This window comes from Grampus griseus (assembly GCF_964374135.1).
Source record: "Grampus griseus genome assembly, chromosome: 3".
NCBI classification, from domain to species: domain Eukaryota; kingdom Metazoa; phylum Chordata; class Mammalia; order Artiodactyla; family Delphinidae; genus Grampus; species Grampus griseus.
The window spans coordinates 133,527,210-133,544,815 of record NC_139019.1 but is presented as its reverse complement, the minus strand read 5'-3'; the positions used below and the strand labels follow the sequence as shown (position 1 = coordinate 133,544,815).

Genomic DNA, 17,606 nt, shown 5'->3' with positions numbered 1-17,606 from the left:
GTTTGCGAATAGACAAAGCTAGATTCATACAACCACCCACATATTCTGTCAAATGAAACTGCTCCAAAGACCAAGCAGACAGCTTTCCATAATAATATGCCTTTGTATACTGGCTTGTGCTTTTTCAAAGAACTTGTACATGCGTTGTTTTATTGGAGCCCCTCTTGTGAGAGAAGTCGGGAAAGCAGACATCATTCCTATTTACCAAACGAGAAAACAGGAGCAAGCCGAACCCTTCCTTCTCTGTAAATTATTTTGTCCCTGAAAGCCACCATCAGTGATAGTTGCTGTACACACAAATTTAAAATACTATAATTATGCCAACCCCAGGTGTGCTTTGGTTTCCTTTTTCACGTGCACGTGGAGAAGGGCAGGCGAAGGTTTTTCAGCTGCAGCATTCCATTCTGTGTCATACAGACAGACGTGCCTTCCTCTCTGGATCCTGGCAGGAGGGAGAGGAACATGTGACCAACTTTGGGGCAAAGGTTGACTTTTCTTATAATGTAGAGGTGCGGAGGATGGGGACTGTGGTCGGTCAGAAACGCTGAGATGCTGAAATGCACGAGGCCATCCAGAAACACTGAACAAGGAGCTGTCTCTGTTTTGAAGGCCAGAGGTGCCTCTGTCCCCTTTCGATTTGTAGTTGTCTTCCTGAGTGGTCAGTGAGCATTAGCACAAAGGCACCGAGCTTGGCTGGCATTCCGTGTGTTTGCAGTGAATCCCAGGGAACAGGTAACCTTTGCGTCATGCCCTCGATGTGCCTGGCACGGCTTTATCAAGGTTTTTGAAGGGTATTGAGGCCAAGAGAGTGGGCTCTCAGGTCAGATGGACGTGGATTTTGAAAACCACTTGCACTGCTCCGTGCACGGGACTCACCCTTCTCAGCCCCTGTTTTCTCCTTTGTAAAGCAGCTGTCCTGCAGCATGGCTATTGGGCGTTAATGAGATAATGTACGCAACGAGGACTCTCTGGCATATAGTGAGACTTCAGTAAATGGGGGCTACTATTCCCTGCAAGATGGGTACTCCCCATTTCACAGGGTCAGAGTTCCCAGAGGGCTGGTGGCATGCTACCACTCAGAGCAAGCATATGGGAAAACTGAGATTAGCACCTGGGGCCTCCGGCCTCACTGCATCAAGTTCCCATTTCCCTCCCAGGTCTGGAAACCCAAATACTTCTGCCTTGAGGTGACTGGCTTCTCTCTCCTGTCTCTCGCCTAACCTCAGCCCCTTCCTACTCAAATACGCACCAGCTTCTCTCATTCCCCACCCAGAGGGGTTTGCGTGGGGACCTCCACAGGGCAAACGTGTTTTTTCTTCCAGAGCCAGTCCCTCTTTTAGAGAAAATAAGGCAGTTTGAGAAGAGTAACAAAGGCGGCATTTGTGTGTTTTGCTTTATGGAGCTGAAAATATCTGGTAAATTGATCCGGTGGGAGTAATAAATACACATTACTTTATCTTGTTCTTCATGTCCTATATCCCTGAGCCTTGATAGAGCAACACCACTTAATAGACTTAAAAAAGAGTAATTACACTCATTGGTTGTGTGATTTTTCAGCCCTCGCAGCCCTGCCTGACCTTCTAATTTAGCTCACCGCGTCTAACTAATGCATTTATATTCATCTTTTATGAAGCATGTATAGTACAGAATTGACTTTAGAGCCTTTTTCAAGCTGTCCTCCCCGGTTTCCAATCTGGTGAGCAGTAAGGAGAATGGGAACCCTCCATCTCCCTACGTCCGCACCTATAGATAACCCATACACATGGCTCACAGCATTTTCTTTATCCTTTACGAAACATAATAAAAAGTAGTTATTACAGTTTTCGTTTAAAGCTTTTATACATTCTAGCATTATTTACAGCTAAACATGCAGGCAAAAGATGCGAGTGTTTTTAAAATGATTACTGTTAATGTTTCTGCTTGTCAGAAGTACTTAAATTTTCCTGCACTTTGTCTAAAAACTTAGTACTGTTGCCTTTTAAGAACAACACATTTAAAGGATCTTGCAAGTCAGATTTGCAAACACTGCTGACAGTTTGTGATGAATGATATTGCAAAATTTGCAAGATGTTTGTCATTTCGCACAGCTGACATATTAAGGAACAGATTAAGAAACGCGAAACCACTATGGAAAACAACCATCCCAAACAAACCTCAACCAAACCTTGAACCCAGAGAGCACACGCACCAGAATCTCTCACCCGGGTTTTCTCTCCCAACTTCCCACTCAGCCAGTGGAACCCAATTGTTCTCAGTGCATTTTCTCTCACCATATGGTCTCCTCATTACCATACACTAAGAGTCCATATGGGAAACTTGTGAAATGAACTGTATTCATTTTAACTGCCAGATGAGCAGCCTTTTGCTTTGCAAGCTTAGCTTAAGTCATCTGCTGTCTTCGTGTTGTTATGGCAACACGGTACCCATAAAAAATTCTAATCTACTGTAAGTGATCACAGTATTTTAAGTGCTTGCCTATAACTGCCCTCAAAGGGGAGGAAGGAGGAGGGGGTTATCTTTGCCCAAGGAGCAAAGGGTTGTTCTTCACTCCAGCAGGTGTCAGTAAAGAAGCTTGGTGACGTGGAGAGTGAGGTGCTGGGGGGTCCGTGTAGCAGGTGTAGTAGATGTGATGGTAAGGGAGGTGGATTGCAGAGGGATGGATGGTAGTGAGGATGGATTGTAGACCCTTTGGGTGGGCTGAGAAAAAACACTGACTGTCGGACACCATAGTTCTCCCAGCAGACACATGACTCTGCTGGTGCGGTGCACCCCACCATGAATAAAACTCAAGGTTCTGAACAACAACACAGGCAGCAGTTCCTCGTGGTAACTTCTCCTGCACTGGCATGCAAAAAAAAAAAAAAAAAAAAAAAAAATCCCAGCCTCCTCTTCCTGTACACGGGAATTAGTCATTTCTAACTCTTAATGCTAATTAAGAGTACCTTAAAGTAATGGAAGTAGGCAGCAACATCCTTAAATATAAATCATTTTCACCTCCGCAGGCCACATGATATGTTTCATCTCTGTCGCTCTATCTGTATTGAAAGTGAATGTTTATAGTCTCAGTTCATCAGTTCACATTAGCCTCATGCTGAATATTTAAACACAGAACAATTTGAACACACCACGAAGGAAGGCAGTGACTGCACTTTCATTTGGAACAGCAAGGGCTCATCTAATAATAATTTAGTAAATCAGCCATTTAGTGGCTCGGTTGTGCACTGCATTGTGCCAAATATTATTCAGTTCCACTGTACACTTGCAGAATTGAAATTCAGCCTCTAGTCACAGGCACTGTTTTTGCTCAATGGAGAGACGAGACCCAAAATCACCCTCCCTAAAGAGCGGTCGTGTTAGTGATTTATCATAAATACAGAGCTGGGGCAAAATAAAACTGGAGTCGGCTGTATACCACGTATTCTAATTATGCTTTTATTGTTTTAGTCTTTATGCAAAGACTATCCGTAATTCAAAACCTGCAGTTGCATCAGTGAAAATACACATAAGAAATTTTTGCATAACCACATTGCCTGTTAGCAGAAAAGGGGATGACTAAGGGTTTCAGAAAAGGATAAAGAAAAACCGTGCATCTTTATCTTCCACACTGTGACACTGGACGTGCTCTCTCGTCTTATTCATTTATTTTTTTTTTTAATTTCAAGAAAATCTATTAACATTTTATCTGGGAACCAAAATGACTCAAACAAAAAAATATAGCAACAAAAGCAAATCATGCAGTATATTCAGCTCTTAGGAAAAGAATGCTTGAGTTTGATTCCAAAAACCATTTTGTCTCTGCATTTTCTTGTCAAAAACACACACTATGGAATGCGGTTCTTTTTCCCCCTCTCTCCTCTGTATCTGCCAGAAAACTCACGGGCAAATTCCACTTCCCCATTTTGATGATATGCTCAGTTTAGGGGCTTGGTAGCCCCTCCTACTTATGCTTCTTTCATCAGGGGAGTTTAGCCTAGTTCTGTGCACCCTTGAAATTGTATATAGAATTGTGTGCGTGTGTGTGTGATGAGTATGCACACACATGCATGCACATACGCACATATTTTTCTGGGGAGTGAGATTATAGCTTCATTAAAAAGGCCATGACCCCCACAAAAGTTTTAATTCTCACTTTTTTTAGATTATTTATTTTATCTTTAACTGACTGACTCTGCAGTAAGTTACTCTGTCGTTATGGAATCATGCCCGATTTAGAGATGAGAAAACTGAGGCTCAGAAGGGACCACTCACACAGCTGTCAGGGGAGGCTTTCTACCTCACCAGACATCCTCACCATTAGTCTGTTCAGAATCTTTCCCAGTGTTTTGCAGGTAGGATTGCACCTCAAGGAGCACTCAAAGCATTGACTCTAAGAATGCATATAATTTGCCCAAGTTTTCTGGAAAACAAGTGAGGGTTATCAATATTATTGCTGCCTCTTGCTCAGTAAGCACTCACTGTGTGTCTGCTGAGCCAGATGCTGGTCTGAACCGTACTTTACAGTTGAGGAAACGGAGGCATGCATTTACAATGCTAAAAAAATGGCAGAGCAAGGATTTGAGCCAACTCTATTGGACTCCAGAGCCAGTATCTCTAAGCACTGATTCCTAGAATTAAGAAAAGGGAATTTTAAGAAAAAAGGCAATTTTGTAAACCAATTTTTTAAAATCCCTCAAGCTTGGCCAGAGGGGGAAGGGGAAGGTGCTAGCATAGACTGAGGGTAGCTCACAGATGGCTTAGCCAGAGGGAAGTGGCAGTAGGAGTTAAAACACACACACATACAAACCTGGGAGATAATTCTCTTTCTCTTTAGCCCCAGAGTCATTGCTGTAGGGACTCTGTAATAACAGTTACTCCAATAGCTGAATTGTGGAACCTCCTTCAAGTTCTTTTAGCACTGAGCTCTTGACAAGGGGGGGACTAAGTTTAACCTTTGTATCACACCCTGTGTACAGGGGCTTTGAATATAATTACTCATTAGTTCAAGAAGAAGTCACAGGAGGAAACAGGGGCTCACTTCTCCTCCTAACCACCCAGCATCCTCCTCTTCAAGACCGAAGCCCTTAGAAACAGAGACACTAGGAGGCCTCTGGCCGTGCTTACTATTTTCAGCCTTGAGTAACACTTCAATTAACCACTGGAGTAATAAGAAGTGAGCCCCAGCAGTCTTGAGGCAGTGGATTTTAATTGCAGTTGTAGTCAGGACCATCAGTAAAGCCTTGGGAATCATCATTTACAGATACCGTTCTTCTGGAGGTACATATCATAACTGATGATGTTCAACAATTTAAGAAACCAAAAGCAACTCTATTTTCGCCTTCCTTAGATATCGTTAAAGTCCAGCATAGTTCCAGCCTGCACATAGCACTTACTCAAGTTTAACTACATGTACTTGTCCAAAAATATAAATATACACATACATTTGTATACACACACACCAAACACATACACAGACATACAGGGACATACATACGACAATAAGTCTCTTTGTTCACTCAGTGTTCCTTTTACTTTCAAATTAGATATTTATTGTCCTTTGCCCTGGGGAAAGGGAAGCCACAGCCAAAAGACAAAGAGAAACACAAGTGGTTAATTTCTGGCTTTTGTGTTTCTAAGAGCCCAGGCCTTGGCAACTTAAAAGAGTTTCAAGGGTAATTTTGACTCTAGGCAGTTTTTGTTTCATGTGCTGACTTTACAACCTAGCCCTGAAAAAGCCACCTCTGTCCACAGCCTTCTCTTTAAGCAGAGACTTTCATCCTGATCAGAAAGTCGATTTCCAAGGCCACTCAGCAGGATCTAACCCAGAGCGTTGGTCTTAAACCAGTACAATGAATTGGAATAAGAAGAGCCAGCCAGAGGTTACCAAGTTCAGCTCTGTACCTCCAAGCAGGTCATATTCACAAGGGTGCAGACACCATTTTTCACTGTATTTGTGCCGGGAAGCACCCCAGGCTCCCATTCACCAATTACCATGACACCATTTAGAAGAGAATGCCAGGAGACCAAAAAGAGGGGGAAAGCCATTGTCATCACTCTTCTCAGGAATACCTGGCTTCACAATTTATACTTAACTGCTGACACTTGAAAAGTCAAACATTTTGGTGAAATGAATCAAGTGTAGTGTTTCTTTCATGAGATCCCCTTGCAGGAAAGGGAGGTTTCGCACCTCGTGGAGACCAAGCTTGGTTATCCATCATAGTAAAGTCAGCTGTCCTAGCCAGCTTCTCAGAGGTCACGCGATCGAATCAGCAGCTCTTACAACTATATTATTGCTTACGGAACAGTAATTGAGGCACCAGATAAAAATTACCTGGTCTAATAGGCAGTGAACAATTTTCAGTCAATAAAATTATAAGCCAAATCATTCATTTCATAACACTCTGGCTAATTTATTTGTTGACCTTTTAATTTCCATAGCTCTTCAGTGGTATTAACTGCAACTCAGACAAAATCTCTTGTTCATTTCACTTTCATTGATTTTTTTTTTTCTTTTTCCCATTGAGGCAATAACAGCTGCCTGAAAACAGCCTTTTCCTTTCTACTGTAAAAGTCAGTCATGTAAGTTAGTATGTCTTACGTTGATGTAGCAGCGTTAGCTTACAACCTACCTTAATTTCATGTGATTCAGAAGTCTTCCACGTTTGTAACAAAGGCAAAGCTTTTGGGCGCGTCTCCAGCCACGCGGCACGATGATACCTAATCATATGTTTGAGAAGTAAGAGGGGTGTCATCTAATCTGAACACAAAATCATCTTTAAAATTAGAGGAGGTTCAGAAGCCCACCCCCTTCAAGCCCCTGCATTTTCTTTAGACTAGAACACTTCCGATGCCTCTTGTGTGAATAGCAGTAGACCCTTTTAAAATATTTGATTCCTTTGTTTTGAATATTTCTGCAGATTTTGATTATGGTTTGAATTTTATGTTTCTTTAAAGACTATGGGCAATGAGTGTGCACTAGAATGTTCGTTCGGTAAGCTTCAGCTGAAGCTTCTTCTATAATAAAATGCTATGAAGTCTTCAGAATGCAGGGTTGTAAAATATAATTGTTACACATTTGGCATTTTATGCCTCCCTAGAACTAACCACTTGCTACCTACACCTCATCTATGCTCCTCCTTTCCATTTCAATTTACTCTAAAGTGGTCCTTAGCCATAATGAGAATGCCCCTTTCAGCGGAAACATGTTTAATTATATCCATGCTAGATGAGAGTGACTCCTCTCGGTCATAGGGCTTCTGAGTAAAGCGTGTTTAAAGTGTGACGATAAAGGTTTCTAATGATCTGCGGTAAGCTCTTCGAGAAGTTCATATTACCAGAAAAAATGAAAAATTTAAGGAATGTCTCAGAGGATCGGAAGCTAAACAGTGCTCAAGTATTATTTTGGTTTGTTTTACCCCTTCCCTCACTGCCCTCATTCTATGATTTTTTAGGATGCAAAGTCTACCACTGTGGAATTTTCCATTTGGCTGAATAAACACAACGGAAGTTGGGACATAATACTACCCTCCACAGAAATACCTCTCAGTCAACTAGTATTTATTGCATTGTACATCCAGCTCTGCAGGATATGGGCTGCCAGAAACTTCCAATCACTTTTTCAGCTTTTAGACTTTACAATCAGTAGTTTCAGAAGCAAGTGGGGAAAGAGCTAGAAGTTAAAGGCTAGTGAGCTGAATATACTGTTTAAAATTTGGACCCAATAGTAAACTCCAACGTGAGGAGGTGAACGGATCCAGTGCTGATTTCAGTGCCGATAGGTGCTTATCGACTTTAAATCAGGAGTGATTTTGCCGGTCCTCTTCATTTTGTTTTGCTGATATTTGAACCCACTGTATCTTGAATCTCCTGATAGGGCAAAGTAGAGTGGTGATAAATGGGCGACAGGGCAATGTGCAGTGACAGGAAAGTATTGTACTTCTTTCTCGGGAATCACCCAGGTCAACTTGACTTTGATAACTGATGTTTACGTTTAGCTTCTGTTTTCTTCTTCGTCCCTCAAAACATTATTTTCTAACTGAGGGAGCATAAAGCCAAGCACAGGTTGTTTTCCCAAATTACAGAAGCATCCCTGGGCTTGAATTTTATGAGGGAGTTCCCAGAGTCTCAAAATCTGATCCTGAGATTTGAAATTAATGTTGTGTTGGTAAACGGGTAACCCATCTGGCTTTATGAGTTGGTCTTCATGTGCTCTGAATGAAAGAGAGTTCAGGCCATCTCCCCTGCTCATCTGGGTTTGAATGACTCAAAACATGGAACTGGGTTTATAAATGGGCTCAGTATTGGGTGGTTAGACAGCCTTCCCGCCTTCCCGTTCTCTCTGGAAGGCTAGCTGGGCCCAGTGAATATGAGATTATTAGCAACACATTTGAGATCAGATGCTGCAGAGAAGATTCACATGGAAGGTGATTAATCCTCAGCGGGTTTATTGTCATGAAATGGAAGGAAAGGTGAATGAGCCATGTCTGCATATCAGACGTGATACGCCTGGTTCCTAAGAGTGTGCAAATACCTAAGTATTTCTGAGAGCCTAGGAGTATAGTTAATAAAAGGCTGACATACATCAAGACAAACCTCATGTTGTTAGCAGCCTATAACTTGAGATAATGTCTGTACCCGACATGATTCATTATATTAATCACAAAATTAAAATGTAAGTAAAAGCCAGCAGGAGTGAAGGAGCAAATTCACTTAAAAAAAAAAGTGGTATTAAAAAACCCCCCAGTGATCAAGACTTGACCTTTGGGAATTTATATATTGGATTTAAAGGTCTAGAGCCAAATGCAGCACCAAATTTAAGTCTTCTGCTTGTATAAACTATGCCAAATACATGACTTGGTCATTTCCTCATGTAAATTAAGCACGCGCTTTTAAAAATCAGTAATGATCTTAGAATGAGCTCTTCAACAAGAATTTCTCAAGGGCTGTGGTTTGCTGAACATAGTGCTAGGGGCTTAAAGAAGGAGATTAGGACCTCAAAGAGCCTGTAGTCTGGTTGTGGAGATTGTAGACTCACACATTTAAGACCAGAGCAAAATGACCCCACAGTGTCCACTTCTGTGCAGTGCTGGGCAGTGCATTCAGCACTGTTTTTCAGAGGAATGAGAGAGGTTAGGAGCTGGGGTCTCAGTGAAGGTGGAATTAGTTCTGATACGATAGTGTAATTATGAAGAGCTCAGGCTCTGATGTCTAACAGGCCTGAGATTGAATCCCTGCTCAGCCATTCATTACTCGTGTGACGTCAGGGCAAGTTGGCGGACCTCTCTGAGTCTCAGTTTCCTCGTCTGCCAAATGGCGATACGGAGTCTCACCACGAAGACTGAATGAGTTAATGTTTCCCTTTCCATAAACAACAGTTATGTTTTCCACTACTCTACCACCACCACCAGCACCACCTTCATTATCAGGCCCTAGAGGATGGGAAGATATTGTAAGTGGGCACAGACTGAAGCCAGCTTCCCAAATAAAGGCAAAATGAGTAAAGGTATGGAGATAGGAAGGAGCCCAACATGTTACTTCCAGGCTGGAGAGGACTAACTAGCCCAGAATAGAGGGCAGTTCTTCAGATGTTTAGGGAGAGGAGATTGGATAAAGAGGATAGGACCGGATGGTGGCGGAAATCTTTTGCAATTCCCACAGAACGCCGTACCTTAATTCTGGGAAGACAGGGTGCCTTGAAAGGTGCTGGAGGGTAATATTGGTGTGTGACTGCTGGGACAAGAGAAAGTTCAAAACTTATTTGCTAATTGATTGGGTTGCAACATACGAAGTAAAGCCAAATCTTCTCTCTGCATTTGTAGCCCATTCAGCACTTTCATTATAAAGGTTCCAAAACATGGTAAAACTTGTACCAATTATACTTGAACTGTTTCTGGAACCCCACTCATCCTTGAATCTTCCTAGTGTTTCTACTAACTCTAAGCAGATTTAGTATGGTTCATCCATTTTTTTTTTCCTCTCCAGATCTCCATTCACATAATCAGTCGATGGTCATAGCAAGGCAGGTAAAGACAGGTTTTAATTGAGAAAGGAAATAGGTCAGCGAAGAGTTGTTGCAGTTTTTAAGGACTATATACATTTTCTCTTTCTTTAAGAGAGAAGAAATCCAAAGCCATGAAAAGAAAAATAGTCTGACTCAGGATGTAGGTTGGAGAACAAGCATTAGCTCTATAAGGAGACTCTGAGGCTTTTCACTATTTAGGGTACTGGTATTTGTCTTCTTAATTCCCCAATGGGATATGTATTTTTTTTTAATCCAAGGATAGGATTAATTATCTTGGAAGAGTCTAATCTCTACCCTCATGTTTTAGACCGCAAGCAGCGAGACGTTTTAAACATTATGAAAAGAAGAGACAATCTCTCCTGACAAATAAATGCTTTGAAAAATTAGATATTAGTACTTGTCAAGTGCTCTCTCTTTTCAGAAATATTAAAATTGCATATTAGAATGGAAGGATCCTTACACGATGCTCCCTCCTAATGTCGCAAAAAATAAGACTTTAGGAACAATTTCAGAGACAAAAGATTTTATGAAACATCCAGCTTGTCCCCTTATGGGAAATTTCTCTCTTTAACATCCCAGGCTCAATCATTTCCTAATGTGAAATTACAGAATTTTCAAATTACCATATAAAACTGCAAAAAAATTACACTTGTGACCACCGAAGAGATAGCATATACTATCAGTTTGATTTTAAGAGGCATACATCTTTTATACTACCTGTCATTTTTATAATGCCTTTTACAAATTTAATCAATACATTTTAACATTCTATATACTTTAAGTGCAATATACAATAAATATTCAAGTTTCATCTTAAACATGCTTTAGCCTTTAAATTGTTAAAACTGCAGTGTCCTTTCAATCTACTTACATAATGTCATAAAATATACATTTCAAGGTAAATGAAGTCAGCTACTTCAATTTAGTCCCTCAAACTGGTAGTAAATGAGAGGTTAACACTATGGTGCCAAAACCATTATTGAGTAAATTTAGCACCTTGGACAGCTCTGTAAAATCTTTATTGCTTTCCTGACCTGCTCGTCATGTTCTGTCTGTGTGTTCAGTGGCTCTCAGCTCTGATTGAAAGGCAATATATTAGATCCCCAACACAAACACGCTTGGGGGCTAGTTCACTGGGAGCATAATGACATGGAGGTGAGAGCAATTTTCTGGTCACCGAAATCCAAGCACCTTGCAGGTCCGCTGCACTAACTCACAGAGGACCCAGAAATTTCCTTTCTCCTTCCCATTTGCAGAAATAACTAATGGAAGCTGAATCACATTGGCAAAGCTGAGCCAAAAGTGGACCCTCCCTTAAACCCCATAGTTGATACCACGATGAAGGACATTTTAAAATAGGCGAGATATCATTTAAGGGAGTCACTTCCAGGACACAACATCAGATTCACGCACTGTCCTCAAGACTGCTGGTCTGAAGCAATGCTGGCTGCTGACCCACCTACAGTGGCAACGTGCCTAGTAGAAAGCACGTCCCGGCTCTTTGTATTGAAGGAGGCGGCAACTCTAGGAAGTGAGATGCACAAGCTTCATTTTCAGAGGATTGAATGGTGATGAGAGCTCTGGGTACTGAATAAGGAGAAAAAGGAACACTGTAGATTATGTTATTGAAAAATGTTATCACCAAAAATATATCGGTTTAAAATATACAGCCTACACTGATAGTTGGAATTTTTCAGGCACAAAAACTTCAAAGATCTTGGAGTTTATTGTGGAGTTTACCTTCCCTCATCCCTGGTTCTGTGAAATTAATTAAAAGAAGAAGCACTGCTCTAAATCCTCAGTGATACTGTTCCAAGATTGAAGTTTGCAAGTGCAGTTTCTGACTGCACCTTATCTTGCTTTTGACAGAGACTTGTATTTTTTTTTTCCCTGAAATGAAAAGAAAAATACCTTCTCTGCCAAGCCCAAACACTGGCATAAATATTTATTTGAAGAAATAAATGAATATAGACCCAGAGAAGTCAAATTTTGGTAAATAAACTAACCTGATCCTGTTTTGTTTTCATCTTTCCTAAGAACCAGATAAAGCCGTGAGGTTTTAGTGAAGGCAGCACAAGCTGATTGGATCTGGGGATAGGGTTTACTGTGCCCATACCATAGTAAATTATTAACTGCTGTTGTCAGACAGCACTGCAAACAAACAGTGGTAGATTATCTTGTAGCTTGCATTAAAAAAAATAAAGAAATTATTTCAGATGTATTGATTCAAACCCCATTGATTATATAATGTTTTTCACTCCTTATATGAAAAATAACAGAACTGTTTTATAAATGGGGTCTAGCAGCTTAAGGCAAGCATAAATGTTTATTGAGAACTGAAAACCCCTCTATCTCATTTTTGAATTTAGGACATTATATATGTCACAAGTAGTTACTGCAGTATGACAACTATTTTATCTTATAGAGAATTTAAAATCGAAAAATGCTAATATGTATCTAAAAGCGTGTCATTTCAAGAGTTGTTCAAGAATTTTTGAAGAGGCTATGGTGACAGCAAAATGAATGCAATTATATCCCTATTTTCTGATCAGCGTCTGCAGTATGTGAAAATTGAACAGCACTGCTTCTCCATGCAGAACTCTATTGTGTAAAATGTTTAAAGTTAAACTTCTTTTTGAAACTTTACCCACAGCAAAAAAATTAGAAACATATCTTCTTGCAAATCACTTCTGATAACCACACCACGCCTTCATGTTTGCTCCTCTGATAAACCTCCATTTTATTTGTATCAAGCTTAACTTTCCTTTTCACATTCCAGTATAAATGAATCTGCAGAAAATTAGGGCTGAATGAAGAGGGAACGATTTCTTGTGGTTAGAATGAAAAAAAATTACCACCACACACATTTTTGTAGAGCGCCCTATATTATTAGAAACAAGCATGCTAGCTAAATATGGAAGCCCACCTAAATGAAAAGGAGACATTTTTTCTTCACCTGGAGTGAACAGTGGAGCATGTATCTAGAAGGAGAATGAATGAGCAAATGGGGAAAATGACAAACAATACTGAAATAGCAAAGAATTGCTAGAAGAGAAACAGACTCTGCCGGTCATGAAAACTGGTGCAGAGGGAGCTTCCAGGGGCAGGGAGAATTCTTTTGTGAGAACCCCTGACAAAACAGTGCATTGCCCCAGTAGATGGGTTTACTACATCGCTCCCTTATATCATGACTCTGCCGTGCAAGGGAGATAAACAAAAGAAGTTGAATGCTACATGCTTCTAGTTGCTGAAGATTGATTGGACATCTCTTGAAAATGACCTGTCTGATAAGGTCATGGTTCCTGGAATAAGCAGTTAAGTGCAAAATAAACACATCTCAGGGATTCATAACATGCACCAACTGACATCCATCATAGTAATCTAGTAAATGACCTCGCAATTGTATTCAGCAATAAACATATGAGTGCTTTATCGTGCTTATGGCGCACTATTGAGTGATGTATTTTATCTTGCAGTACCAATGATGCTCACCTTTTGACTTGATTAAGTGTGTACGTGAATAGGGATACATTGGTGATTTAATGCCATTCGGGGGTTCTTTTAAAGCAGTGCGTTGGCAAAGGATGGCCAGAGGAAAGTGGTACGTGATCATGTGAAAAGATAATGACATCCTGCCTTCACTCAGAGGATTGTATCTGTTTTTCTCCTTGACAGGAAGTGATACTCAAAAGGGCTGCAGACCTGGTGGAAGCGCTGTATGGGATGCCACACAACAACCAGGTGAGCATAGTGGGTTTCGAACCGTCCACATTCAACTGAAGTGCCTGGAGTCCTTATTAGAATGAAAAAGTATGAAAAATACAAAAGTTCTTGCACGAGTTCAGTGTATAAGTCATTCGGACCTAACGGGTTGCAAGGCCATTCGCGTCTTCTCTCTTCTTTTGTAAATCTTTTAACGCCTTTTCTAGGGAATAATTTTTTCTTACGAGAAAAGGTACTTTATTTAAAAGGACTCTTCTGTGGGAATGTAGTTCATCACTGAAGAAGAGAGTTACCAGTGCTTGGTTTTATTCCTCTCAGGTTTTCAAGAAAATTTAGGAGGAAAAGGGGGATTTAATTTCTTCTCCTAAAAAGTATAATGAGGCCTGAATATTGTCTGCTTCTATTTCGTAGAGCAACTCCATGTATCTGACTCAACTTGCTCAGGAAACTGAGTCTGAGAAATCCTCCTTCCTTGCTTGTGTCATTTGAATCAGTGTCCAAGGGACACAGTCCCGTTAATACTCAGGGACACAGGTCATCATGTAAACTTGCCCTTGAGTTGCAGGGTGTGTGTGTGTGTGTGTGTGTGTGTGTGTGTGTGTGTGTGTGTGTGTGTGTGTGTGTGTGTGTGTGTGTGTGTGTGTGTGTGTGTGTGTGTGTGTGTGTGTGTGTGTGTGTGTGTGTGTGTGTGTGTGTGTGTGTGTGTGTGTGTGTGTCCCCAGAGTTCTCTGTGTTACCTGTGGGGAAGGAAAGGCCCAGGTTGCTGTCCTGTACTGCAGGGTAGCATAGAGGGGACTGGCTGAGTTAATAGGCTTTCAGAGTCAGACGAACAGGGTTATGCAGCCCAGCTCTCTCCTTAAATAGGTAAGTGTCCTGAAGTGAGGTCTTGGCCTCTCTCAGCCTCAGTTGCCCCATCCGTGGTATGGGCGTGATGATGATGAGACTGAACACCCAGGTTGGTTGAGAGGGTTGCAGAAGTTAGTGCCGTTAACCATGGAAAGCCCTAAGCACGGCCTGTAGTAAACACTTGGAACGTGGTACGCCTGGGAATCTGACTGGGCAGCTAAGGGGGATGTTCCTGTTACTTTTCAGGAGATTATTCTGAAGAGAGCAGCTGACATCGCAGAGGCCCTGTACAGTGTCCCCCGCAACCACAGCCAGCTCCCGGCCCTCACTAACACCTCGGTCCACGCGGGAATGATGGGCGTGAATTCCTTCAGTGGACAACTGGCTGTGAATGTCTCCGAGGCGTCGCAGGCTACCAATCAGGGTCAGGAGCCCCACTCTTCCCCTCCCCATTTCCCTGCCCCTTCCCAACCTCAAGCTACCCCACCCCCATTTATTTGGCACAAAACAGTGTTTATTTTTAAAAAGGCTTTTTTTTTTCTCCCCAAAAGGGGAGATTCCTAGTCTGTGTGTATCAGATATTACTGTAGAATTTTGTTTCTAGCCATCATGTCTGGTAATTTGGTGGAGGTGCTAGAAAGAATGCATGCATTTAGTTACCTCACCATTTGACTTTTCACTGTAAACCATGAATGACAGATCACAAGGAGGGGTGGAACTAAAGTTCTGGAGGGGCCAAAGCACATCATCCTTGCCCAGGGAGTAGGAACCGGTTACCTCCAGGGTATTATGTCTCTTAGATTGGGATTTATTTCTGTTCCCAAATGATAAGTGATTGATAGGTCCTGCATTGCCACTTCTCACAGGCCCGCTAAGTATCTATGATCTACTGAGAAATGTGTCTTTTGCTCGCTTCCCATTTTAATCATGGAGCTAGCACCACCAATCCAGCCATGAACCACCTGGCCCCTTCCCTTCAGGATGCAGCGATGGGGCAAGAAACAGAGACCTTCCTTTCCCCAAGCTTCTCAGACCCGCCACCCATCCACCACCCACCCAACCTCATCCTTGGTTTTGCCCCCGCCCCTCAGGTTTCACCCGCAACTCAAGCAGCGTATCACCACATGGGTACGTGCCGAGCACCACCCCTCAGCAGACCAACTATAACTCGGTCACCACGAGCATGAATGGATACGGCACTGCCGCCATGTCCAATTTGGGCGGCTCCCCGACCTTCCTCAATGGCTCAGCTGCCAACTCGCCCTATGCCAGTAAGTAGAGATGTGTGTCCTGTGTTTCTGCACACTTTTGCTCTAAGAACTGGGCGTCGTGCTGTGTGGCCCACTGTGCAGGTCTCCCCGGTCCCCAGTCTGAGGGCCCCTGCCCCGCCAGGTGCAGGCCCAGGTGATGGGACCAAAGCCAGCACTGTCCCCGAATCTCTGCCCTCCTTGCTCACCGTCCTCCCCATGTCCCTCACAGAACTCGGCTGCAACCCAAACAGCAGCGTGATGTCATTGCAGGAACCCAAGCTTCCAGTCAGATGGAGTTGGGTTTGACTCTTTCTTCTACCAGTTGCTGACTGGTGGCTGCGGGCAGGTTCATCTCCCCTCTAAACCTCAGTTTTCTTTATCTGTAACATGGGGAAGGAACCAGTACCCGCTCCCATACAGTTGTTGTGAGACTTGGATAAAATAAGGCACGTAATGAGCTCGTCCTGAGGCCTGGCCCATAGGAGACGCATTCAACAAATCTAGGTACTAATCATAAGGACAGAATGATGATATTAAGCGGTGCTGGTAGTATAGCATACTAACAACTATCCAAACTTGAAATCTCTTTTTTTAGTGCTTGGAAAGTTTTTCCCCTTTGTGTTCGATATGTACAAAGAAAAAACGAAAACTGAACAAATCAAAAAACACACTTTATTTTTTTCCAAAAATTTGGCATGATGAAAAAAAATTACACACACACAAGAAATTGTTCTTTGGTGTCTCGTCCCTGTCTTACAGAAGCTTAGCTTAAAGGATTTTTTTGTGCACTGTTTAGATTGCATCTAAAGAACCTCAGGGAACTGGCATCTTTACATATAAAATGTCATAGGCTGTGTTTGCGCAATCTCTTTGTCGCCCTTTGAGGATCTTTACATAGAATACCAGGTTCATCTTGGACAATGTGGGTGGCTCTTCCGGTGTATAAAATATGTAAACTCTTAGAATTTTGTGGGATGATAGCTGCTGTGTTGTTTGTTAAATGAAAGAATGGTCATGTTTTTAAAATGAGAGTCTCAGCTAAAAATACGGAAAAGGATGCTTTCTCTGATGATAGTGGAAATGTGGAGTGTGCTAGGCTGTTGAAAAAGGAAAGATCATTCTTGGCCTTTGTGAGAAGTTATTTCTGAAAGTAATACTTAGGGCCATTTACTTTCTTGGTGAATCTGTAGGCTCAGGGTGTCCTGTGTTTCTGCACATTTTTGCTAAATCTCTATATTTCTTTATTTCTACTTGATCTGCTTGGAATCAGCAGCTTGTTGAACATTTAAAATCCCCCCTAATAATCTGCATAGATTACGTCTGTCTGCTTGAGCATCAGTGTTTGGGGTCAGTTTCACATTAGATTTTGATTCATCAAAAAATTGTTTCTCACATATCTATCATTTCAGTGTTCTCCCTTCTACTCAATCAGAAGATGTTTCAATCATGACCTGAAAATTAAAAGGTGGCGTTCTTAATTAAATCAATAACCTAATCGCTGCGTGGTAGCAATTCAGTTGAGGGCTTGGACTGCTGTGTCTTCCCAAGCCCTTGCAGACACCCAGCGACCTGAGCCTGAGATTGCATCCATCAGACCACGAAACTGCGAACATTTAATGTCCATTAATTGATTTCCTCAGTGCTCACAAATATAGTATTAAATTCTCAAACAGGCTCTCAGATGGGACAGTTTTATCTGCATAAATGCAAATAAAACAATAAACACAAAGCCCAGCTGATTTGACTTTTTGTCTCCATAATATTTAATTATTCATAAACCACTCATGTTG

At 41.8% G+C, this 17,606-nt stretch overlaps 1 protein-coding gene across 3 annotated transcripts in view; it reads left to right on the top strand.

Moving 5' to 3' along the window:
* Window positions 1-17,606, top strand: part of EBF1 (EBF transcription factor 1) — a 394,778-nt gene that overhangs the window by 364,471 nt on the left and 12,701 nt on the right. For all 3 annotated transcript variants that reach the window (XM_082651441.1, XM_082651440.1, XM_082651439.1), the window contains exons 12-14: window positions 13,673-13,738; window positions 14,813-14,990; window positions 15,658-15,837. In XM_082651441.1, coding sequence (XP_082507567.1) covers window positions 13,673-13,738; window positions 14,813-14,990; window positions 15,658-15,837 — 424 coding nt within the window. The remainder of the gene's footprint in view (window positions 1-13,672; window positions 13,739-14,812; window positions 14,991-15,657; window positions 15,838-17,606) is intronic.